General features: G+C 41.8%; 1 protein-coding gene across 2 annotated transcripts in view; it reads right to left on the bottom strand.

Moving 5' to 3' along the window:
* Positions 1 to 27,399, bottom strand: part of LOC147031021 (uncharacterized) — a 45,771-nt gene extending 18,372 nt beyond the window's left edge. The window contains exons 1-7 of one of the 2 annotated variants that reach the window (XM_085875689.1): positions 26,884 to 27,399; positions 18,326 to 18,495; positions 18,027 to 18,221; positions 12,634 to 12,685; positions 12,187 to 12,489; positions 5,820 to 6,005; positions 1,358 to 1,438 (exon numbers count right to left, since the gene is read on the bottom strand). In XM_085875689.1, the coding sequence (XP_085731815.1) occupies positions 1,358 to 1,438; positions 5,820 to 6,005; positions 12,187 to 12,489; positions 12,634 to 12,685; positions 18,027 to 18,221; positions 18,326 to 18,495; positions 26,884 to 27,364 (1,468 nt within the window). In that variant the 5' untranslated portion in view covers positions 27,365 to 27,399. The remainder of the gene's footprint in view (positions 1 to 1,357; positions 1,439 to 5,819; positions 6,006 to 12,186; positions 12,490 to 12,633; positions 12,686 to 18,026; positions 18,222 to 18,325; positions 18,496 to 26,883) is intronic. The other variant, XM_085875690.1, reaches the window with a different exon arrangement.
* Between the last annotated feature and the right edge of the window lie 353 nt (positions 27,400 to 27,752).

Below are 27,752 nucleotides of genomic sequence, written 5' to 3'. Positions count from 1 at the left end.
GAAAATTGAGGATTTCAGAAATTTGGCCTATGTTCACCTCAAAAATAATTTGTGCTTGAATCCAGTGAGCTGATATGAAAATCCTGTTCAAATTTCTTGTCGATCAGATGAAAATTGAGGATTTTAGAAAATTGAACTATGTTGACCTCAAAAGAGCGATTGTTATATCACATTGCCATTTAACGTGGTAAAGTTTCAATTTCCTCCGCTGAACGGTTTTCGATGTAAGCTGTTAACAAAATGCAGACACCACGTATAACATACTTACATACACTATCGATCGCTTAACCCTGATTTTCACTTCGCGAGCACAGGGTAACAAGAACAGCACTCGGTCGAGCACATGCCTCTGCCAGGCTGAACATTTTGCGTTTTGTATGCGACTGATAGGCTGGATCTGGATCCGGACCTAAAACAAAATGGAATCGGCTTGTTCCTGTCACTTCACCAACTCATCCACCTAGTTTTGTCATCACTCATGCAGAACGTTTTGAAATATTATGTTGTATGTCTTTTTTGGCACAATCTCTCAATGGTGAAAAAAACACTTAAAAAAAATTCTCGTATCCGTTTCAGGATCTGGATCTTCACCAAAATCAAATTGATTCACCCTCGTCACACACCCAACCTCTCCACCAAATTTTGTCTGAATCCATCTGCAGCTTTTTGAGATATCCTGTTCACAGATAAACAGAACAAATAGACTAACAGGGTTGAAAACATAACCTGTGTCCACTTTCAGTGGAGCAAGTTATGATCGCATCATCACTGGTATGAAAGCGTCAACAAGAGATATTGTTTCATCGCAATGTAATCAGATTTCTGTCTTCATGAGTTGTGACAATTAAAAAAGTACAAATTATTTTCTGGTTCTTCCTACCAAGTTGCTTCACTTGCCAAAAATTATTGAAATTGTAATTGGGAAATATAGATGCAGAGAAAGTTGATTCATCCCACAGTGTGTTATTCCCACAATAAAATTGCACGCAAAGTGTGACGGCCACAAGCCCATCATCAACATTAACGAGAATGCAAAGTGAAAAAAAAAAACCAAACAATTTGTTTCAAGAATGAAGATGTGGGTTCAGGATGAACATTATAGGAAGGGAAATGCTTAAAGGAAGATGGATGGATGTAGAATGGCACAAAATCACAAAAATAGAAATAAATAAAACACTTGCTAGAGAAACCTCAACGTTCACCATCAAAAACACTTTAAAAAAACATTTCGATCATAACTACATTAAAAATTGCCTTTTCTGGACAAAATGTCAGCTCAAGCCAGAGCAGGGTAACATTCTGATAGTGGGGAAACAGACGCACTAAAAAAACAACTAACACCTCGCTCACGTTTTACCATATTCCGATTGTGCTTCTTGTGCTGGTTGATGCTTAACCACCACGCCAGTGTATTCAACAGCATCGTTTTCTGTGGGAACTGACACATTTCAAAACCATGTGACACAGGAGAAGGATCTGTGGTGGTGATTGATACGAGGGGTGACACAGAAGGATGTCACATGTCCAATCTGTCCACCATATTTCTTTCCTCCAGATCCGTCCACAACGTTTTGAGATAGCGTACTCACACACAAACAGACGGGTGAAAACATAACCTCCGTCCACCTTTGGTGACGGAGGAAATAAGTATACATGGCAAGATGAAAGTGACAAAAAACGGATTCTTTTCATAACTTTGTAGGAATCGAAAGTGGGGTTTTTTTGTTTGTTTGTTTGTTTGTTTGTTTTTAACCCTTTGCGTGCTGCGGTTGCAGATTTGCGACGAGATTTAAAAACAATTGAAACAAATTTTGTTGTGTTGATTTTGGTTATTCGTTTAACTTGACACCCAAGTTGTTGTTTTTGCAAACACCACTTGAAATTCACAGCTCTATGAAAAAAACTATCTTAAACAACAGGGAACCTTGTGGCTATAAACAATTAGTGAGGTCGCTTGAGGAAATGACCGTTACACACTGGAAGAAAGCATGGGCTTTTGGATTTCGATAGAGCTGGTCATAATAGTAAATTTTATCCACGGTTACACGAACACCATCCTGTGGTGCATGCAGGAGATCTGCCGAAAATTTCTCTCTGTAACCACACCCATTTTCTCCTTTTTTTTGCGGTGGAGGCACTGGGAACGCCCCGAATATGCTCCTTTTCTCCTTGGAGAAACGCGGAAAGCGCGACAAAATGGTGGCGTCGGAGGGCGAAAGTGACGAATTCGAAACTTTTTTTTCCGCCGATTTTGTAAATTCTGACGATTTCTGCCAATCAACATCATGAATTCGGTACGTATGACGAACGAACATTATTATTATATTTCCACAATGGCATCTACTTCCTGTTTCTCATCCAGTCCAACATAATGTTGTTGCCTTCACTCGGCGGATGTTAGCTGGATGTGAAAGGGCGTGGCTCATCAAGGAATTTGAGACAGATATACGCGGCGACGTAGACTGTGAGAGCGACCATCACGAGCAAGCTTCCGCTGCACAACAGAGGTTCTTCAGGCATCTTGAAGGCCTATATCAGACAATTATTAGAATGGGCTACCCATTCGAAGTGGACTGTACTGAGTTAGTGACCCGTAGCAGAGACTGTGCTCCAGACGACTCTGTGGTAAACTTGAGAACATTGGAAAAAGTTGGGAAAGACCAGTACAACAACTATGTCCAAAGTGTACTGACGACATGTGACCGTTCAATCCATGACCCGATGAAACGCAACGAAATCACCATCTACACCAAAACGAAGAAGAAACCAGCATCGACACAAGGATTCAAAATTAAACTACTGAGAAACGATTTGAAAATATTCACACAACTCTACGTCGCTATCCAACATCAAAATGGGAATATGGAGGAATTCTTCAGACATGAAACCTGTCCATTCCCACCATCTTTAACCAACTTCAAAAATTTGAAGGTCGGAAAGAAATCAGACCTCGTAAAGTTCCTGCAGTTCGACGGCAATCCAGAGCCACAATACAGCTGCAAGGTCATTGATGGCACAGTAATACTAAATGCATTGAAACCCAAAGGGGCGAAGACTTTCAGTGACTACGCCAACCAAGTTTTCATCCCACATATCAAACAGCAGCGATGTCAGAGGGTAGCTATTGTATGGGATACATACCATCCTGACAGCATCAAATAATGTGCAAGGTCGAAACGCGGAGAAGGCTTGCGACGAAAAGTTTCTGGCGGTACTGCATTGCTGGGAGACTGGATGAAGTTTTTGCGCAATCCGAAAAACAAAGAGGAAATCTTCAGTTATCTGAGCACGGAGGTTGTAGCAGCGACTTTCACTCAATAGGTATACATCACATCAAAATTTACCCCCTAAATACTGTCTGTGAGAAACTCGGTGTATCGAGGTCACGGTGCTTTCCTCTGTTCCATGCTTTGACTGGTTCCGACACAACGTCAGCATTCGTCAACAAAGGGAAGGTTACCGCCTGGCATGCATGGGACTTGTGTCCCAAATTGAAACAGACATTCCTCTACTTGTGTGAGCACTCTTTCGTCGAGGTTGACACCGATTCACCGTACTTCCGTTCCGTCGAACGCTTTATGGTGAAGTTGTACGGCAGAACCTGTGCTTCGGAGTCCGTCAATGAGCCGTGCCGTGAAATCTTCCTCCGCACGGCAAGCAGTCTGGACAAATTACCCCCAACTCAGGTGAGCCATTTTAATCGAATTTTAATAGAATGATTCTAAAAGTCCGTGTAATGGAAATTGATGGGATAAACTAGAACCTGTCAGTATGCACTATGAAATTGCTTCTTTTATCCACAGGACAATCTATATCAGCATTTCCTTCGCGCTGTGTATCAAGCCGGAGTATGGCGAACGAGTGACAACAGCAGACGTCCACCGTCCCCCGATGGCTTTGGATGGATCAAAGATGACTCCAGTCCAGTCTGGCGACCAGTCTGGATCACACTACAAGTTGTGTCCCAAGCCTGCAGAGAGCTCATCCGATGTTGTTGCAAGAAAAGCTGTGCACGTTGTAAATGTGTGGTCGTCACTGCCATGCACATCGCTGTGCAAATGCCAGTGCAAAACCTGAAGGTATGAGTGCATTTTGTACCACAGAGGCACATTTTATTCTCCCATGTTCCGAACACCACAGCCATCACGGTGGGAGGGTCAATGGTCGTCTTGACCGGTTATCTGACCCGAGGATTGAAAGGTAGTGTGTTCAAGAGCCGAGAGAATACAAATTGAAACCACCTCGTACATAACTCCTACAACGTGCAAAGGAAGTCGATTTTATCGACATTTCCATGTAACAAGGGCTGTATCTGATGTATGACCTTGACTTCTCAAGGTCATTCACCAGCGTGTCACCGCGGATGAAAAAGTGGCTATCTATCGAAAGCATCGTCCTGCATCGAAATTATCTTGTTTCAAGTGCAGTATTCAAATTTTATTGTACCAAGTTAGTTTTTTGCTAAACTTTCTAGGTATCTGAAGTTTGACCTTGACCTCTCAAGGTCATTTGCCAGCGTGTAACCGTGGATCAAAAAAATTCGTCTTCCCCTAAAGTATCAACCTGCCAAATTTCATGCTTTCTTCCAGTCGGTAACGGTACTTCATACTTACGCCTATAAGCGACCTCACTAAATGCAGCATGCAGAGGGTTAACCAAATGTGGTAAAAACGCTATTCGATAACTTGACTAATCAGTATTGATAAGGAGGTTGCAAGTAAGACATATATACATAAATGCATGACATTTCTCAAAAAAATAATATTTCTGTAATGTCACGCAACAGACACTAAACAATGCGGTTCATTGCAGGGCACAAATCCATTTATTCTGCAGCACGTAACATTCACATGCACTACATGGACAAAAGTATGTGGACACCCCTTCTAATGAGTGGATTTCATCGACAGCCATTTCTGACAGGTGTATAATATCAAGCACACAGCCATGCAATCTCCGTCGACAAACACTGGCAGGAAAATGGGCCGTACTGAAGAGCTCAGTGACTTTTAACGTGGCACCGTCATAGGATGCCACCTTTCTAACAAGTCGGTTCGTCAAATTTCTGCCCTGCTAGAGTTTCCCTGGTCAACTGTAAAGTGCTGTTATTGTAAAGTTTAAATGTCTTGGAGCAACAACAGCTCAGCCGCAAAGTGGTAGGCCACACGAGCTCACAGATTGGGACCACCAAGTGCTGAAGCGTGCAGCGCGGAAAAATCGTCTCTCTTCGATTGCAACACTCACTACCAAAAACCCAGGTTATTTGCATGAAGCAAAAACATACCTACTGCTAATAATTCAAAACACCTCATGACACTGGAAAACGTGGGGACAGGAATACTGCGCTGTAAATGGTGGAGACTTGTAATACCCTCCCCCACCTGGAGGCGGCGCTATACGATACACATTTACATAGAGAATTTGCGTCCCCCACCCCCCCCCCAAAGACCACCGACAGAGATAAATCTCCCCCTATACATTAATTGGAGTCATGCTGATCCCCTGTAGCAAGTCTGGATGTAATTGGGACAGAACTGTAGGAGAAGTAGCAAAAAGAAACACACAAACAAACACCGGTCTGTGAATTATAGTAAGGATTGAGGGTAGACACACAATAGAAGCAGGATCATTTTTTTTTTTTACCACATTAGACATTGACAGAAGCAGGGGGCATAATTGGAGAGTAAAACACAGGAGATTAGAGCAGAAGCCAGGCGAGGTATTTTACACTGAGAGTTGTTAATGCATAGAGTGGTCTTCTTTTCTGTCTTCCATTACATGATATTTTGTTAATGCTGTAAACGTACGCACACACTTACCTTGATGAAGTCTTCTGAAACAGAACACGAAAGTGACAATCAGTAATATTCCAAGAACAGAAAGAATCACGGCTGAGATGATTATCTTTTGTTGTTGTGTTAGGCCACCCCGACTCATTTCTTTTTGGTCTCCTGGAGGGGTTTTTGTGATGTTTTGTACAGATGGAGAAACAGATGAGTATGACTCTGCAGGACAAAAACAAGTGTACAAGTAAGAATACTTAGTATTGCAATCTGCCATTGTTTGTGTGTGTCAGGAAAGAAAGACTTTCTAAACTATAAACTACTCGCTGAAGTACTCGGCATTGCCTGGGGAAATTCCTTGAAACATGCGTTTCAATATTTCCTGCATGAGAATTTCAGGAATGCCGTCCTTATGGTTTCGTATGAACTTCCGATCTTGGGCGCTTCAAAATGCGCTTGGACTGCTTTCCCTTCTTTTAACTTATTTTTATTAATTTTAATTTTTTGAAATACAACAAATCACGACAACTTCAACCTGCAATCTTCACAAAACATATTACTCGATATTTCCTGGGAAAACCCCAGGCAGTGTATAACAACATACTCGCTCAAGGCCTGAACACGGAGGTGTTATAAACCTGTGTAAAGCAATCTGTTGAATAACAGGTGCATGTGTAAACACGACAATAAATTTGTGTTGTTGACAACAAATCACAATGTCCAACCTCAACATATGATCTTGACAAAACATATTACTCGATCACTCCCAGGAAAACAAGAAAAGAAAAAAAGCAACGCAGGGTATTAGCACATGACCCGGTTGAGGCTTGAAGGCTAATTATCTGATTTTAATATTTTTTATTTTTTTATCAAAACATAGCCCTTGACCTTCCTCTGGATGAAAGTGAAGGTCATGCAAAGTTTGGTTGCACTGATTCCTGCAGGGGTCTAATGCAAAAATGAACAAACAAACAAACAAACTTTCTTCTTTATATATTATATACAGTATGTGGTATTTAATACCTGTATACAAAGGTTAATTTATAGGTGCTTAATTGAATTATAACAATTTTTCAGAGCATTTGGGAGGTTTTATTGATATCGATCAGGGATAACAATGGGCTCAAGACATTGCCGTGGGGCACTCCAGCCTCCAATGGAAGAGTACAGTCGCATGGAGTGGAGTGTTCCATCGAGAGGAACACATTGCGTGAGTAGAGGGAATCGGAAAGCCAGGTATGAAGGTAGCCTTGTAGGCCATAGGCTTAACCAGAAGAGTAAGATGACAGACTTTGTTGGGTTATTTACAGTATTTGGGTTTTTTACAATAAAAAATTTTTTTTAATATAAATAACTGGATATAATTGATACAACATTAGGGCTAGCAGGATGGCCTAGACTCCAGAAGTAAGCACACTCGCCTCTAGGCTGTTTTACCTGAGTTCGCTTCCTGACCCAGCTATAAAAACTGTCAGCCTGGTGTTTCACAGGCAGGGTGTATTAACCACACCCCTGTTTTTCACCCTCAAAACGATCCAGCCGCAGATCATCGGAAGGTCGACCTTCCTCATCCTCCCGCTCTTGGTGCAGGTCTTCTCCCCACTCATTATCCAGTCTGACCAGCAGCGATGTAGCCCGTCCTTGAACGGCTTATTGATGGACACATCGAGGGCTGCAGGAGCGATGTCCTCCCGCCTGGGATGATGACGAGATCAGTGGTGTTCCGACGGAGCAGCGCTTTGACGTCGTTGATCTTGTGACAACTGATCGCATCCAGGACTAGCATGCTCCGTCATTGGGAGAGACCACCATCCGGCATAGTACTCCAGACCGTGCACACCCAGTCCTGGACCAGTCCCTCGTCTATCCACCCCCTCTGCTACACAAGAACAATGATTCCGGCTGAAAACTTGTCTTTCAGCAGTGTCTTCCTCTTGAACAGGACATATGAGGGAAGCTTGCCACGCACGCTCATTTGAGGTGGGTGCTCCATTATTAGACTCTAGCGACTGTGAATAATTCTTCTTTTTATGTGAGACTAGGTCTTCTTCTTCTTCTTCTTCTTCTTCTTCTTCTTCTTCTTCTTCTTCTTCTTCTTCTTCTTCTTCTTCTTCTTCTTCTTCTTCTTCTTCTTCTTCTTCTTCTTCTTCTTCTTCTTCTTCTTCTTCTTCTTCTTCTTCTTCTTCTTCTTCTTCTTCTTCTTCTTCTTCTTCTTCTTCTTCTTCTTCTTCTTCTTCTTCTTCTTCTTCTTCTTCTTCTTCTTCTTCTTCTTCTTCTTCTTCTTCTTCTTCTTCTTCTTCTTCTTCTTCTTCTTCTTCTTCTTCTTCCGTGTTTAATGGCATTTTCAGAGCCGCGGGCCTCTAGATACACCACACACATAAACTCCGGGCGTTTCCGAATGTGATATTTGATTTCCGCACACGGTTATAATAAAACGCAGTACATACTCTTAACCTGAACTGATTTTCAAAATTTAAATGGCGGAATTGAGCTTAACAGCAATTATGACTGCTAAAAAATAAAAGTGTTCGTTTGGAATATAATTGAAATTCAGCATTGATCGTTTTAAGGACTAAGTTTTTTTTTCTATACCCGTGTATTAACCGCACCCCTAACTTTTATCGCTTTTTTGCCAATAAAAAGGTGCAGTTTATACACAAGTAAATACAGTATGCGTCCTGTCTGCCAGCATTTGTTGGTGGACGTTTAAGATCCTATGGTGTCCTTCACAAAGCGTAGGTGAGTTATTGCTGGCACCATGGCCAAATTCTAAATTCCTGCCCAAACTAGTTGAACATCAGGCCAGGCCAGCCACTTCGTGAAGACTTGGGGCAATGTTTCCCCGGCCGTCCCCACAACAAAAGGTGGATTAATAATGGCAGTTAAAAAAGGAGAAGAAAAAGAAGTGATACAACATTAAGATGACGTCACTAAAGCCCCATTGTATTGTTCCGGTGCAAAAAAAACCAAAAATGAAGCCCCTTAGCTGTAATAACATGAATAACCACAGCAAAAGGTCCTGAATATCACTCAGGCCACTGGACCACAAGTGGTTTACCAAATCCCAAATGAGAATAAACGATGATGAGAACATCCTCTCCCCTATAATGTGGAGAAATGAGGATAAAAATGTCTTTGGACACCCAGTTCTGGACCAATACTGGACGTGGCTTTATTTCATTTCCAAACATGCCATAACCTCAAGAATCTCTTGTTTGCAAGGTAAAGTGTTTGTCGCTTCATTTTTTAGATCCTCGTGGAGGATCTCTAAGTCTTACTTACGTTGTTGTTCTTCATCTTCTTCTTGTGGACTTTTTTGTTTCACAGCCTACAGTTTTCATCGAAACTTCCTGAAACTTGGCATATATATATATATATATATATATATATATATATATATATATATATATATATATATATATATATATATATATATATATATATATATATCTATATCTATCTTCTTCTTCTTCTTTCGGCTGCTCCCGTTAGGGGTCGCCACAGCGGATCATCCGTATGATCCGCATTGTGATTTGGCACATGTTTTACGCCGGATGCCCTTCCTGACGCAACCCTGGTCGCCTCTTACGACACAGGGATATGATACACCTATTTTAACTGGGGTATACACCGGCCCAGTATACTGTTACTCATTTCACCGACCTCGGAAGGATGACAGGCTGAGTCAACCCCCTGGTGTATTAATTCAGTGGCCCAACGGGGCTTGAACTCAGGACCTCTTGGATCCCAAGCTGCTGCCCTAACCACTGCGCCAACGCCAGGCTAATATATATATATATATATATATATATATATATATATATATATATATATATATATATATATATATATATATATATATATATATATATATATATATATATATATATATATATATATATATATATATATATATATATATATATATGTAAAAATACTCTACGCAGACAGTAACCATCTCCGATTTTGAAAATTCCTCGAAAAAAAAAGTTACGACGTCAAAATATCTCTGCTAATGGAAATCGCCTAAAAATTATCTCTGAACCTAGGCAAGCTTTTTGAAATATGTTTGTGAGAATCGAACAGGGCATTAGCAGAGATGAATTTCCGCACATATGATGCATCACTATGACGTCATATCAATTTTTATGACGTCATTCCTATTTTTTGACATTTTTCGTTTCACAACCCAGAGTTTTCATCGGATCTTCGTGAAACTTGCCATGTATATGCAGAAAGCCCATGCGCAGGCAGTAACCATCTCCGATTTTGGAAATTCTTCCGAGGAAATAAGTTGACGTCATAATATCGCCGCGAATGGAAATCGCCTGTACCGTTATCTCCGAAACTAGGCAAGCTGTTTGAATTTTGTTTGCGGGAATCAAGCCGGGCATTGGCACAGATAATTATTTATCGCAAACCTGATAGATCACAATGACGTCATATTCGTTTTTATGATGTCATCATTAAGAGGACAAGGATCTTAGCTCATTTGAGCATGTTGTTATATAAAATGATGTATGATTATAGTTAGTCATATATATATAAATGTGTGTGGTGTTCATATGTGTGTGTGTGTGTGTGTGTGTGTGTGTGTGTGTGTGTGTGTGTGTGTGTGTGTGTGTGTGTGTGTGTGTGTGTGTGTGTGTGTGTGTGTGTGTGTGTATATGTATGTATATATATATATATATATATATATATATATATATATATATATATATATATATATATATATATATATATATAAAGCCTGGTGTTGGCTTAGTGGTTAGGGTGGCAGCTTGGGATCCCAGGGTCCTGAGTTCAAGCCCCGTTGGCTGCTGAATTAACACCAGGGGGTTGACTCAGCCTGTCATCCTTCCGAGGTCGGCGAAATGAGTGCCAGTGTACTGGTCCCGGTGTATGCCCCGGTTAGAATAGGTGTACCATATCCCTGTGTGTCGTAAGAGGCGACCAGGGTTGGCGTCAGGAAGGGCATCCGGCCATAAAACATTGCCTCAAGAAAAAGCCAAACCCCAAACCCCACAGCAGGGAAAAATGGCTGTAAAAACGGTCATTTTATATATATATATATATATATATATATATATATATATATATATATATATATATATATATATATATATATATATGTATATATATATGTATATATATATATATATACACACACACACACACACACACACACACACACACACACACACACACACACACACACACACACACACACACACACACACACACACACACACACACACACACACACACACACACACATACATATATGAAAATATTCGTTGCTCTTCCCCCCTTCCTTGATCTCCCTTCCACGCTTTTCTCCCCTTCCTTGCTCCCCCTTCCACACCCGGCCTAGCTTCCACTACCTCCATGATCTCACTTCCCTCTGTCATCTCCCTTCCCTCCCCCTCTCTCTCTCTCTCTCTCTTCCTCCCCCTCTCTATTTCTTCCTCCCCCTCTCTCTCGCTCCCTCCCCCCCCCTCTCGCTCCCTCCCCACTCTCTCTCCCTCCCTCTTCCCCCCACCCCCCCTTTATAACCCCGTCAGCAAAGTGATGGGTTTTATTTGCTGGCATATGAATAAAACAATACTTAAAACTTGCGACTTTGATACATGAACAAAGTCCAACAGCCAGACTCAGTGGCGTAATGGTTACTAGACTCGCTCTGAGTCTGGGAGGTCGGTGCAATTCAACCCCAGCTGCGTCATACCAAAGAGTTTAAAATGGTATGTGCTGCTTCTTCGCTTGACGTTAAGCATTTAAAAGAATAGAGCACAGACAATTCCCATAGGTTGGCATCCAAGTGGAGGAGGAAATTCCTTAGGAAGTGTGATGAGAAAGGCGGTGCCATTGTTTTTGGTGCTCTTATCTTCTCTGGTGCCCAGAGTGCCCCTTCCCCTAAGGTCACTTCCCCCAAGCTCAGTGGCTGTGTTTGTCTTGTCTTACAGTCGTGTGTGTGTGTGTGTGTGTGTGTGTGTGTGTGTGTGTGTGTGTGTGTGTGTGTGTGTGTGTGTGTGTGTGTGTGTGTGTGTGTGTGTGTGTGTGTGTGTGTGTGTGTGTGTGTTGATAAAGCATAACATCACTATCTTTGCTCTACCCCTGCCCTTTAATCGTTTCCCCCCGTTCCTTCCCCCCCCCCTTCGTACCCCACTCCCCCTCGTGCGTGCGCACTCTTCAGCTCCTGTTTAAAAACAAGGACAAATGTGCCCAAGAACCGCGTCATAAAGGTTTTGTCTTCACCAGAAGAAGAAGAACAAGAAGAAGAAGAACAACATAGAGCTCTCTTAGAGCCAGCATTCCAATGTTACGCAGCTAAAAACAGAGACAGATGGACACCCAACAAATGTGAATGAGAGTATGAGTAGCGCCTGCTCTCTCCACATACCATCCTCTCCAGGACCAATCAGACACCAGTATCTCTCAAGCTCATCCCTTGTTACACCAGAGGGAGGCAGCAAGCAGTGGGAGCTTTCAGGACAGGAATCCTGTCGAGGTTCCAGCATTCCATAGTTTCTGTCTTTGTTCTTCCCCAGACAGGAGGCAAGGATGTCTGTCCGTGTTCCGGCCACTGCGATCACCCGGTTATGACCTTCAGCACTTCGAAACATCCACAGCAACAAGAACTTGTTACTGGGGGGATTTTGTATCTCACATGAGAGGAGAGGACTTCCAATGAGAGGGTTGGGAACTACAATGAGAAACAAGGAAATTACAATCGTTATTTCCACCAATAACATCTCTCCACATAACCTCAACTTTATTCCACATTTCTCTTCCCAAAATGCTTTGAAAAATGACATCAAATCCCCAAATGAGGATCTTCAAAACCCACCGTATGGTATCTTCGGTTCTTCCTCATGCAAAGAGTGACATGACCCTGGAACCTGAAATTCAGCAACAAAGAGGGAGTAACAATACCCAGATATGGTAACATGATGGTAGATCTATTAAATAACTGGCAAATACAACCCGTCACTTCGCTGATGGGGGTATTAAAGAGGGGGGCTGAGAGAGGAGGGAGAGAGATAGAAAGAAAGCAGAAAGGGAGGGAGAGAGAAGAGGCAGGAGTGAACGGAAGCTAGGAAGGGGGATGGGGGAGGTGGGTAGAGCTATGCCTCACCAAATGTTGCTGTACCGTTGGGGAGGGGGGGGGGAGATAAACAAAAAGAAAGAGAAAGATATGAAAAAATAGAAGAGGTGAGAAGTGGAGGTGGGGTTAGTAAAGAGAATGACATGTTATACTTAATGACCGAACACATATACAAAAACAAACTCGTGTCAGAACTGCTGTGCACACAATGACACAACAGAGTTTTTATAATGTAATCCGCGAGCACATCTGCGAGAACTTTGATGTCCCAGTTCCAGAAAATTTGTGGGGAGAATGACACAAAAGTAATCACAAAAAATGGAAGTACTTGCCATTCAGAATGACGGAGCACGAACCACTCGCTCAGAAAGGATGACGGAGCAAAAACCACTCACTCAGGATAATAGAGCACGAGCCACTTGCTCAGCATGCCGGAGCATGAACTACTCACTCGAGATTATGGAGCACGAACCACTCACTCAGGATGACTGAGCACGGACCACTCGCTCAGGATGACGGAGCACAAACCACTTGCTCAGAATGACGGAGCATGAACCACTCGCTCAGAATGACAGAGCCCGAATGACTCGCTCAGGATGACGGAGCACAATCCACTCAGGATGTTGAAAGCACGAACCACTCGCTCAGGATGACGGCGCATGAACCACTCGCTCAGGATGACAGAGCATGAACCACTCATTCAGGATGGCGGAGCACGAACCACTCGCTCAGGATGACGGAGCCCGAACCACTCGCTCAGGAGGACTGAGCACAATCCACTCAGGATGTTGAAAGCATGAACCACTCGCTCAGGATGACGGAGCATGAACCACTCGCTCAGGATGACAGAGCATGAACCACTCACTCAGGATGGCGGAGCATGAACCACTCGCTCAGGATGACGGAGCCCGAACCACTCGCTCAGGAGGACTGAGCACAATCCACTCAGGATGTTGAAAGCACGAACCACTCGCTCGGGATGACGGAGCACGAACCACTCGCTCGGGATGACGGAGCACGAACCACTCGCTCAGGATGACGGAGCACGAACCACTCGCTCAGGATGATGGAGCACGAACCACTTGCTCAGGATGATGGAGCACGAACCACTCGCTCAGGATGGCGGAGCACGAACCACTCACTCAGGATGGCAGAGCACGAACCACTTGCTCAGGCTGGTGGAGCACGAACCACTCCCTCAACATGATGGAGCAGGAACCACTTGCTCAGGATGATTGAGCACGAACTACTCGCTCAGGATAACGGAACACGACCCACTCACTCAGGATGACGAAGCACGTACCACTCACTCAGGATGACTGAGCACAAAACACTCACTCAGGATGACGGAGCACGAAACACTCACTCAGGATGACAGAGCACAAACCACTCGCTCAGGATGACTGAGCACGCACCACTCGCTCAAGATGACGGAGCACGAACCACTCGCTCAGAATGATGGAGCACGAACCACTCGCTCAGGATGACGTGGCACAGCAAATAAAGTCCACAGTGAGTGAACGATTTGCTCAGAATGACATAGCGCGGTGTTGCTTTGTCTGTTGGGCGCTCGGCAAGTGGCTTAAGCACTGAAGCAAGCACTCCAATTCAATGGTTGATCAGGAATGGCTGGCCAGGCTGTGGCTGCATACCATATAGGACCCCTTTAACTTTACCGCTGGTCTTTACCCTGCCCGCATCAGTTAAAGAAATTAAATTAATTCTTTCAAATAATGACTTTATCTTCCAAAGAGCTGCTGTTTAATTTAGAACAATCCTGGAGACATCACAAAGTTTAAATGCATGTGAAATAAACATTGCAGATAATCCGCCATGTTGCCTGCTCATCTGTGCACCCGTCACGTGGTATATCGGTTCGCGGCCCGCGCAAACGCTATAACTTTATTTTAAAATGTCTTTTTCACCAGATTTGCTTTGATTCCTTGTAGAGCACCTTGCAAAACCTCCAAAAATATTGACACAGATGTGGCAGACGTTATGGATAAAATTCCCTTTGGGGGACAGGGCTCGAGGTCGAGCAGTGAAGGCATTAAATCATATTGCTCAATGAAGCTGGTTAATTTTGGCACATTCTTCAATCTTTTGTTCACTCAATATAATTCTCTCTACAGTAGAAAAAGATAAGTTTAATGCTTTGGAAATTTCACATTTTCTCTTGTGAGAAGATGAAGAAGGAGGGACTAAATAGGCCTTGCTCGCTTAAAATAAATATGTATATCAGCTTAGTTATAAAACTCGTTATTTCTTTAAATTATCAGATTTCAGTCCAGAGTTTGACACTCGTTGAGGACAGACGATATCCAATCCTCAAAGCCGAAATATTTCGATGATATACTTTAATTCGTCCGTGAGTGCTGATCGTGGAAAATTGTATCATATAATGCATGAAATCACTCCAAGCTCCTAATTGGAAAACTATGGCAGATACAAAAGCGATGCTGTGGTATTGGGAGTTGCATGAATATTTATGAATGTATGATGAACCGGAACTGATAAGGCGGAACCGAGAGTGACGTCAGCGAGCTGTCGAATGCAGGGAGTTGGAGACGACATTAAAAACGGTTGAGCTAAAGATCCCTCGCGTGGGCTGACTTTGTTACGCAACAGATGTATACAGCGATTCGTCGCTAGAATGAACAAGTATTCGATAATATGAGTGAGGAAAGTGAAAAAAAAAACAGCAACTTTATCGTTGAGAAATCGTTGAGGCCTATTCCAAGTCAAGGCATGGTTGAGCAGGCCAAAAAACAAGGCAGCTCCATGCCCCAGCGAGGTAAGCCAAGGGAGGCCTTAAGACCCCATAGAGAGCGTTGGCCGAGGATGTGCCTGATGAAGGATATAATTAAATAAAGACGTCAATTATCTTCAAAAGGGGGTGTTTTAATTAACCCAAATACCCAATTTTCACTCTTGCACTTCCTTGGCGTTTACTTCATATGCATGCAAAGTTTCAGGCTACTAGGTTTTACAGCTTTGGAGTTATGAAGGACGCGCGCGCGCACACACGCACACACGCACACACACACGCACACGCACACGCACACGCACACGCACACACGCACACACGCACACACGCACACACGCACACACGCACACACACTTATTCGTACAGAATTTTAGATAGATTACGAGGGAGTAACAATACCCAGGAACTCAATGTTGATATAATCGCTGTGATTACTTACTTCTCTTGTACAACCACACCAAACTAGTTCACATTAAATCTGATCAAGGATTCTTTAGGGCAGGAAATAATGCATACCTTCACATCTCATATTCATTCATTCATTCATTCATTCATTCATTCACACACACACAATACCTGCCTGCTGGTTACTTCATTGCTGAGTGTATCTGTCCCCTCATTCCCACGTAACCTGATACTTCCATCATTCTCCACTGATACTGGTATGAAATACGCAGAAACCTGATGACATGAGTTACTGTTTGGATGCTCTGTTGGTGACTTTTAAATTCATGTGACCCTGGGGTGCTGCATTGTGGAGCACGTGCTCCTCAAATTCCCCAAAATGTTGAAATGACTCTCTTGTGTGAAATTACTTGGAGGTGAAAGATTTCATGTTATGGATCTGTGTGAACATCACCCACACCCTGATAATAAATCTAATGGATCATGAATGTGATGATCCGGTTTATTTGATTGTTTTGATCCATAAACCCAGCACAGAGCTCCTGATGATGGGATCCCAGGTTGAAATCACATTTTCCCGTTTTAATTCCCACATTGGTTCCTGATGTCCTTGTACATCTATGCGATTGTACACAGTACACACTGAACTGAAAATACCGTACATAGAATGATCATTGCCAGCGGTGAAGTTACTGGGCGCCATCTTGGTTGGCACTAGATGTTGAGTGAAGGAGATTTTCGTTTTGCGTTTGTGTGTAAATTTAGAATGAGAAAAGATCGTGTTTTTCTCCTTTTGTGGGATAGTGTTTCAATGGTAACCTTATCAGAGTAACTTTACACTTTCCTTTGTCCTTTCTTTTTCGAACCTCGTGGAGGATCTCTAAGTCTCACTCACGTTGTCGTTCTTCATCTTCTACTTGTGGACTTTTTTGTTTCACAGCCTACAGTTTTCATCGAATTTCCTGAAACTTGGCAGATACAGTATATGTAAAGATACCCTGTGCAGACAGTAACCATCTCTGATTTTGAAAATTCCTCCTTGAAAAAAAGTTATGACGTCAAAATATCTCCGCGAATGGAAATCGCCTAAAAAATTATCTCCGAAACTCGGCAAGCTTTTTGAATTCTGTTTGCGGGAATCGAGCAGGGCATTAGCAGAGATTAATTACCGCACATGTGATACATCACTATGACGTCATATCAATTTTTATGACGTCATTCCTACTTTTTTGACATTTTTTGTTTCACAACCCAGAGTTTTCATCGGATCTTCGTGAAACTTGCCATGTATATGCAGAAAGCCCATGCGCAGGCAGTAACCATCTCTGATTTTGGAAATTCTTCCGAGAAAAAAAGTGATGTCATAATATCGCCGCTAATGGAAATCGCCTATACCATTATCTCCGAAACGAGGCAAGCTGTTTGAATTTTGTTTGAGGGAATCAAGCCGGGCATTAGCACAGATAACACAGATATAGTACATGTCATCACCAGAGTTAAACAAGCGATTGTTCAAACTTGTAAATAACAAGCTCAAATGAGCTAAGATCCTCGTCCTCTTAATGATGACGTCATCATTATGAGGATGAGGATATTAGCTCCTTTGAGCTTGTTATTTACAAGTTTGAACAATCGCTTGTTTAACTCTTCCATTGTTATTGTGACTTGGGTGGGTTGTCGGGAAATTGTTTGGATGTTCACATGATGTGGATACCAAGAGATTAAGAAGAACAGGATCATCCATTCATTATTCATAAATTTATAATCGATGTACAAAATATGTTATTGATGTTATTATGAAAGGGAAACAAGAATTAGTAAATGGTAAATATTTCCTAAAATGAATATCTTTACAGAGTTCTTCATTCATGAATGTAGAGAGGATTGGGGGAAACACGTGATCTTGGGGGAGGAAGTTAAAAAACGAGATTCCATTTCATATTCCAAGAAAAAGTCAGATTACCTGGGGATAGAGCATTTTAGGTATGTTTCCTTCAACCTGACATGAACAGGTAAATGTTTGTTCCATTTCAGAGAATGTTTCGGTGATTCTGATGTTCTCAAGGAACCAGGAAGGATATACTCCACTCCCATCGTGCCAGATTGTTACATTTTCCAGGTTTCCCAGGTAACGGGACCGCACAGTGAAAACATCTACCTGTCGGGAACACGTGCACGGCAGGTAACATCTCACCTGGTTAGGATATTAACATGGTTATTATTATTTTATCTTCCTTGTTAAAGTGTTCTGTGAATGATTACCTGATATCGTTCAAAAGGATTGCGATGTGTTGATGAATGTTTAAGATGATAAGATCTCAAACACTCCAATCGTTCACACATCGTGATATAAACATTGGAGTCTGTCCCAGCCCACCAAATATCTCCTGTTTTGATGTGAATCTTGAAATCCTTCGTCTCCTGGGGGGAATCTGATAGAAATCCCACATCGTTAATACCCCAGATGTTAAACATGGTGTTCAATGTTATTTTTACTTTAATAAACTACCAGGACGAGCTTACCATGTATAACGGGCTTACAACCTCATTATGGAAACAAGATGGTGTGATGAACAAATGGTGCATAAAACATGCAAACAGCATCCCATAACCCATACACCTCCATCTGATTCCACACACCAAGCCTGTTTTGAACATTGTGAGTTCCATCACGTGGACTGGGTATTTATGATCCCCAAAGTAAATGTACATGTCATCACCATGTTTTTTTTCCTTCACAAGAGGGTGCTCCGAAATGCTGCACCACGTGGTACCTTTTATAATGTAGTTTAATTGTATTAAATGGGAATTCTGATCATGTTTTACACTTTCTTTACATCTTCATTCGCCCATAAAAAATAAACCACTCACAGGGTTTCCTCTGGGATTTAAAAAAGTTGTTAAAAAAAAAAAGTCAAAACCGAAACCAAATAAACATTTTTATTTTCTTGGATCCAATGTATTGTTTATTAATTTACTGGTAAATACCACCCATCCCTTCGCTGACTGGAATACCAAGAGAGGGATAGGGAGGAGAGAGAGAGAGAGAGAGAGAGAGAGAGAGAGAGAGAGAGAGAGAGAGAGAGAGAGAGAGAGAGAGAGAGAGAGAGAGAGAGAGAGAGAGAGAGAGAGAGAGAGAGAGAGAGAGAGAGAGAGAGAGAGACAGACAGACAGACAGACAGACAGACAGACAGACAGACAGACAGACAGACAGACAGACAGACAGACAGACAGACAGACAGACAGACAGACAGACAGACAGACAGAACGAACAGACAAAAAAAAGTAAGATCAAAGCTGGCTTTGCTGTGACATTTAACCCTCTGGGAATGTTTGACTGGTCGAGCGTTGAACATGACCATCACCTCCACGCCACAACACAGAGCGCCGCTTCCTGTGTGTTTTGAGTTTACGGTGATGGCCCCGCTTCACACAGGGGCAACAAAGGTTTCATACCCTTTGAACTGTATCCTCCTGAACCAGATTGTATGGAAAACCGACTAAAGTACAACACAATAACTGGGAGATCGCAAGTACAAGAGGGCAGAATGCCATTGCTGCTGGTTCCTCCTTCTTGCTGTTGAGGAGTTTCAGTTTCTCTGAATTTTTGTTATTCCTTGTTCTACTCCACCCCTCCTATTCCATCTCCAGGCACTGCATGATATCACCGCTTGGCACGAAGGCCATCGGTGACCGGCGATGATGCACGCCGAAGGAGCATACTCAGTTTTCACTCCGTTTGTTACTTGCAAAAATCGAAGGTTTTAAAAGTATACTAGATGACCCGTTGGGTTCCCGTTGTGACAGCGGTTGATAAAAAAAATCATTTCAAAAAACAAGAAACAAAAGATAGCTCCAGCGAACTACACCGCTGAGGTTGCTTGCATTGATCAAATTCTCCCGAAAAGTACTTGACAATCAGGAATTGATTTTTTAATCATTTTTTCGTTGCCCGATTTGAACGAAACTTGATACTGCACACCGCATGAGAATGGTGAGTAAGGTGGCACTAAAATTTTTGCACTATCGTGTACCGTTTTGGCTGTATTTCAGGAACATACATACATACATACATACATACATACATACAAGATGAGAGTTTTAGTAATATAAATATTATATATATATATATATATAAATATATATATATATATATATATATATATATATATATATATATATATATATATGTAGATATATAGATCAGTTGGCCTTATGCGTTCTTCTGTCTGTCTGTGTGCATGTCAGTCGCCTACAGGTAACAATTTTAAATCGATCTTCACGAAACTTCACCACATGGTAGAGTTTGGCACAAGCAATAAGCCTATATTGTTTTTGAGGTCAAAAGGTGAACATAGGCCAAAGGTCAACAATTTGTCAAATTTCTAAAGTCTTCAATTTTCATCCGATTTGCACATCAGATCTTTGAATTCAACCACCAATTTTTTTTGAGTTCAACATGGGTCAAAAGGTCAACATAGGCCAAAGGTCAATGACTTGTGTGAGATTTCTAAAACCCTCAATTTTCATCCGATTGACTTGAAATTTGAAGAGAATTTGCATGTCAGGTCACTAAATTCAACGAAGAAGTATTTTTGATGTCAACTTCGGCGAAAAGGTCAACATAGGCCAAAAAGTCGACGTGGGCCAAATTTCGAAAGCTGTCAATTTTCATCCGATTGACTTTAAATTTGAAGAGGATTTGCATCTTTGATCATTTCATTCAACCACCAATTATTATTAAGGTCACATTAGTTTCATGGATTTTGCAAGTGTCGTGCTGTGCATGACATCTTTCTTGTTTGTTTGTCTGGGCGATATCTCAGCTATCCTTTGAGATAAAAAGTTGAAATTTGGGCACAATCGTGAACAAGTGCTTTAGAAAAATACTTTTTTGAGTCATCAATTAATTGATTAATTACTTAATTATTATCGATTTATTAATTCCTTTTTTCTCATCTGGGCAATATCTCAGGCACCTTTCAAGCGAGGAAGCTGATATTTGGACACCACAGTGACCAAGTGATTTGGCTATAAAGATTATTTTTTATTTATTAATTCATTAAATATTTTTTGATTAACTTCATTTTCAAAAAGTTATCGATTTGGATGAAACAGTGGTTTAGGTATGTTATGAGCTCATTGATTAAGAAATTAATTATTTTAAGATTATTTATTTATTTTAATTACACAATTAATCAATCAAATATTGTACACTGCTCCCTCCCAATTCCATCCTCATGTGCTCCAGAGTGGCATCGCCGGATGCCATTGGTGTCCCAGCAATGTCACGCACTGGAGATATGTTTTGTTTTTTTTTTGGCATGAGGGAAGTGTACTTTGAATGTATCTCTCCTTGTTTTTTTTCTTTTCTTATTTTTCGACTTGTATCTTCCTTCTTTATCTTCCTGTCCTTCTGACTCCTTTTTTTTTTCTTGTATCTTCTTCCTTCTATCTGCCTCTCCTTCTTCCTTTCTTCATTCTTATTCTGTGTTCCTCCCACTGCCTTTCTTCTCTTTCCTCCTTCTGCCTCTCTTCTCTCTTTCCTCCTTCTGCCTCTCTTCTCTCTTTCCTCCTTCTGCCTCTCTCTCTCTCTCTCTCTCTCTCTCTCTCTCTCTCTCTCTCTCTCTCTCTCTCTCTCTCTCTCTCTCTCTCTCTCTCTCTCTCTCTCTCTCTCTCTCTCTCTCTCTCTCTCTCTCTCTCTCTCTCTCTCTCTCTCTCTCTCTCTCTCTCTCTCTCTCTCTCTCTCTCTCTCTCTCTCTCTCCTTCTGCCTTTCTTCTCTTTCTTCCTTCTGCCTTTCTTCTTTCCTCTTTCTACCTTCTTCATCAGCACTGAGGATTTCACATTACATTTTTCTATCACATTTTATCAGTGTTTGACTTTTTTTTTTAAATCCTTGTGGAGCTTCAGGATAGACAATGTTGCATGTTTTTACATGTGATGCCATGACTCCCTCTGAACCCCAGCTCTTGGTCCTCCCCTCCCCCTTCTCCTGCTCATATAAGCAAAAGGGCATTCTTGCATAGATCACAACATATTTATTATCACGTCACCTCAATCACCGAGTTTGAAGTTGCATATTACTTGGAACCTCCTCATCATTACTCTTCAATAAACGACTATCTCAGTGTTCTGTTGTATTTTGTGTCACTGACGGTGAATAAAGCATGCTTAACCACTTTGGGGAAAATAAATAATTAAGATAACACCTGCATTCAATTCCTTCCAACCCTGCATTTTGTTGCCTCTGACTTGCCAAGTGTCTTGAAATATGCCTCTTGAGGGACTAATTCATCGATATGGCCGAAATAAGTCATGTTATGGAAATCAAAGCACAGAAAGTGCAGGGAGTGCAAGACAGAAAGGAGGCGGTAGAGAACAAAGAGACCATCGACCTGTCTGCGATGGCGAAGTGATAGGCCCATAGAGTCAGCTTCATTGTGGGAGCTTCCAATAATTTTGGAGGTCTTGGTTTGCATGACGTCGAGCTGAGCAAGGTGTGAGGCAGGGCAGCCACCACATAGGGAAGAGCAGTACTCTATTGAGCTGCGAATGAAGGCCTTGTCAGGGGATAGGAGTTCAGGCGTGCCAAAGAAGAACTTTGTATGGCAGAGGATGCCCAGTCGATGACTGGCTTCGGAGACCAACTTTGAAGTGTGGGTTTGATCAGATGAAGAGCGATGGTGTTCTGAATTTGTTTCCCCAACTATCGGGATTTCCTTGGCCTCCAAGATCTCCTGCCCTCTCACCTTTAGATTTTTTTTATGTGGAGATTGGTTCAGGAAAACATTTTCAAAATGAACCTAATAAACATTCCTGAACTCAAAAATGCTGTAAAGAAGGTTATTCTTGGGTCTCACATGAAACACTTGTCTCTAATCAAAGGGTGGATGAGCTCCTTTAGGGAGCCAACGGCCATCCAGTAAGGAGATGGTGTCTGAAAAAACACCTATCCGGTTAGACCGGTTTTTTAGGTAGTAGGTTGTAGACAGCAACCACTCAGGGTGGTAGTACTGTTCTGAGTTAGGAGCTTTAAAGTGGTGCCCGGAACCATCTTACACTCTCCGTGTCAGGATTGCTCATCTTACTTTCTGTCTCACTCAAACTCTAGTTACCAGGCTACCTTTAATATCTCTTTCTTGCAAACAAACATCATACACTTTTCATCATACACTTTTCTTACTCACTCATTTTCACACCTCACTTCACATTCTCTCTCTTATATTTCTCTTTCCTTTCCCTCAGACAGCCTCCAATTAAATATGATAAAGTCCGAAAAGTTAATGGCCCCGAGTTCCCAGCATTATGGGGTGTGAAGAATCTCCAGTGATCTGCTGTCTCTTTTGCCAACAATGTGGGGGGATTGGGGGGGGACTCAGGCAGTAGTGGTATCGGCCCCTCCAAAGACCCTTGCCTTTTGAATCAACGTGACTGTTTTTCAATTCATTTCACCAACATCCCTGGTCTTTCTTCAGATCTTTCCTCTGTTGAACATCATCTATCAAGCTCCTCTCCTAATATCTTGCTTCTCTCAGAGACCCAATTATCACACGATGCTCATGGTAATACTTACAACATTTCGAACAACAACCTTCACTCACAATTCCGCTTCAAAGGAGGAGTCTGTGTCCACTCCAACATCAACACGCCCGCTGTACGCCTTGTGGACCTCGAATCTCCAAACTTTGATGTCATCTGGCTTAAGATTTGTCTCCTGACCATCACTATCTTTCTCTGTTTCACTTACTGCTTTCCCAATTCTACAAACTTGATATCTTTCTTTGACTATCTCAACTCTTGCCATGAGGCGATGACATCCGAACACCCTCAAGCAGAATTTCTCTTAATGATTTGGAACAAATTATCACCCACCCTCCCCATATCCCAGATCGTCATGACCACACCACCAATACTTTGGATTTATTCTTCACTTCCAACCCGTTGCATTACAACTACACAATTTCACCTCCAATTCTTTCTTCTGACCACAATCTTGTGAACATCACTTTACTTACCACCACTTCTTCTCATCCGACTGCTCCAACAAAACACCAGTATGGGCATTTTAATATTGCTGACTGGACTGGTTTAAGAAACTTCTTTTCTGACTTTCCCTGGAAAAACTACTGCCTCTCCTTGGGCGATGCCTCTATCTCTGCTGAACGTATAGCTGAGGTTATTGTTGCAGGAATGGAGGCTCATATCCCCTTCTCTTTCAAGTCTATCTCTCCGACTAATTCTTGGTTCAATAGTTCCTGCTCTGTGGCCATTCGTGCAAGGGATGCCGCATATCGGACATGGAAAAACTCTTCTTCCTCCGACTCGCATTCAGCTTTCATATCTGCCAGAAATTATTGCAAACATGCTATTTGTGAAGTGAAGCGTTCCTTTATTCAAAAGAAATGTGGCAACCTGTCATCTTCTTCCACTAACGGATCTTTCTGGTCCTTAGCTAAAAGTATCTCCAACAACTTCTGTCGCTCTACCTTTCCTTCACTTTTCCATTCTGATGACACTATCGCTGTGTCTCCGACTGATAAAGCAATTATTTTTGGTTCTCTCTTCTCCTCAAACTCCACTCTGGATCACTCTAACATTCCATCTCCCTCTGATTCTCCCCTCACCAATCCCATGTCCCTCCCTATAATCTCTTTTCATGCAGTCAAAAAAATACTCCTCTCTCTGGACATAAACAAGGCCAATGGGCAAGACGGCATTCCTCCCCATGTCTTGAAGGAATGTGCTTCAGAACTTGCACCCGTGCTTACTCGTTTGTTTCATTTTTGTTTGAAACCCCAAACTTTTCCTCTTTCCTGGAAACATGCCTGAGTACAGCCTATTTTAAAGGATGATCGTTCAAACCCTTCCAACTACCGTCCTATTGCTGTGACTTCTGCTGTTTCCAAAGTCTTTGAATGTCTCCTCCATTCCCATCTTCTCAAGCATCTTGAATCTCACAGTCTTCGATATGACCACCAATAAGGCTTTCACAAGGCAAGATCTACAGGTGATCTCCTTTCTTACATTATGAATGTCTGGGCCTCTTCTTTGAGAGACTTTGGGGAATCTTTTTGTTGTCGGCCTCGATATCTCAAAAGCCTTTGACAGAGTTTGGCATCAGGATCTGATATCCAAGCTTCCCTCTTTCGGCTTTTCTCCTTCACTCTGCTCTCTCATATCGAGCTTTCTCTCCGACCGCTCTATCGCTGTAATTGTTGATGGTTCAACATCGACCCCCTTCCCTATCAACAGCGGTGCTCCTCAGGGTTCCGTTCTGTCTCCAACACTCTTTCTTCTTTTTATCAACGACCTTCTTTCTTCCACAAATAACCAAATGCACTCCTACGCTGATGACTCGACATTACATTCCTCCATGTCTTTCCCATCTGCCCCGTCTTACCTCACTCAATCTACATCTCGTTTCATCACAGCCACCTCTTTAAATTCGGATTTGGACAAGATCTCCCAGTGGGGAAAATGTAATCAAGTTGAATTTAATGTTTCAAAAACTCAGTTTCTTCATATATATCTATATATATATATATATATATATATATATATATATATATATATATATATATATATATATATATATATATATCTATCTCTATCTCTATCTCTATCTCTATCTCTATCTCTATCTCTATCTCTATCTCTATCTCTATCTCTATCTCTATCTCTATCTCTATCTCTATCTCTATCTCTATCTCTATCTCTATCTCTATCTCTATCTCTATCTCTATCTCTATCTCTATCTCTATCTCTATCTCTATCTCTATCTCTATCTCTATCTCTATCTCTATCTCTATCTCTATCTCTATCTCTATCTCTATCTCTATCTCTATCTCTATCTCTATCTCTATCTCTATCTCTATCTCTATCTCTATCTCTATCTCTATCTCTATCTCTCATCTCCTTTGAAAGCCCTACAATTCCACCATGTGATAAATTAAACCGACGAGGTATCACTCTAACATCAAATTTATCCTGGAATCCACACATTACGCAAATAGCTAAGTCTTCCTCGAAGAAATTAGGAGTCTTGTTTAGATGTCGAAGATTCTTCTCCTCTGAACAGTTGCTCCAACTATATAAAGGATTGATTCATCCTTGTATCGAGAGTGTACTGCTCTCACATCTGGGGAGGATCCAGCTCCACATACTTACTGGACAGAATCGAATCCAAAGTTATTCGACTTGTCAACTCCACCAATGTGACCTCAAAACTTGACCGGCTCAAATTACGCTGCAGAGTAAGCTCTCTTTCTCTTTTATACAGATATAACTTCGGTTTCTGCTTGCAAGAACTTGCTGCTTGTGTCCCTCCACCATTAGATCAAGGAACACTTGACAAGCCACTACAACACATGATTATTGTGTGGCCATTGGCAATTCAGGGGTGGACCGTTACGATGTTTGTTTCTTCCCCTCCGCGGCCAAACTCTGGAACTCTTTACCTTCTCATGTTTTCCCAAACACTTATGACCTTCCACTTTTCAAAAAGCAGATTTTTTAGTTCCTCAAAAAGTCAAAGACCATTCTCTCTTTCCTTACTTTTCTATCAATGCAATTCTTTTATTTAAGGCTTGGCCTCGATGAGGACTATTCAGTCCATGCCTGTAGCTTTCAACATAAATAAAAGAATAAATCAAGAAACCATAAGCGTGTAGAAGTTTGAGGACATTTCGAACATTTGTTAAAGTCAAACAAAACTTTATGAGTTCCTTTATGTATATTACATATACATATTACATATACATATTACATATAATTTAATCAACACTTTTGTCTCGCTTGAAAGTTAAAATGTGAAATATACCTCCAGATTCACCTGATATGTAGAGGAGTAGAGCTGCTTCACATGAAGACTGAGTTACATCTCCTGCTGACTCTTCCTCTTGATCTCCTGAAGTACAAAATGATGATGTGGAATCGCACTCCGTTAGACTTCCACGTGAAGGTTCATTCAGACATCTGTACAGACCAGAATCTCTCTTTTCCACCCTGCTGATTTGAAGATCCCCGTTTGGTAGAATCTTATGATGGTTGAGCTTTGTATTTTGTTTTTGATCACAGTCGACATCATAGCAATTGGTACGAGTACAGATGATCTCCTTCTCAACCACTCCGTCCACATCTGCATCCCTCATCCACCGTACCCAGGGAGATCCCCGAGTCCCGCAATCACACGGTAGGTTCACACAGGTGTGCTCGTTTACCTTCAGCACAGTAATCCCGGGCTGCACCGAGCAAGTGGACTGTCCAAGGATCAACAACAAAACCAACAGCGAATTCCTCATCCTATCCGTTTCCTAACACTGCAACAGAACGACTGAAATCGAACCACAAAAAATATTTTGCTTCTGGAGTGGGTTGTGTCCATCAGATGGTCATGGCATGTCCTGTTGGCTCAAGATAAGATGATTTGAGGAAGTGTCGACCACAAGTTGCACAAATCTTTCTTTACTGGATGATTCACAAACTTTCCATTTGAAATGCTGATGTATATTATGGAAATATCTCCTAGTAATAGAGAACATAAAACATCAAGTCATATTCAGCAACATGAGGAATATTGGTCACCATGAAAGGATAATTGTGTTCATTATCACCTAATCAGCAAACAGTTATCCATCATGTAGTTCTCCATCCATCACATAATTTTTAGATCCTCGTGGAGGATCTCTA

Source organism: Eptatretus burgeri, chromosome 3, assembly GCF_056783735.1.
Source record: "Eptatretus burgeri isolate ZD-2024b chromosome 3, Ebu_testis_v1, whole genome shotgun sequence".
Taxonomy (NCBI): domain Eukaryota; kingdom Metazoa; phylum Chordata; class Myxini; order Myxiniformes; family Myxinidae; genus Eptatretus; species Eptatretus burgeri.
The sequence above is the reverse complement of the archived record's forward strand: the minus strand, read 5'-3'. Positions and strand labels throughout refer to the sequence as shown.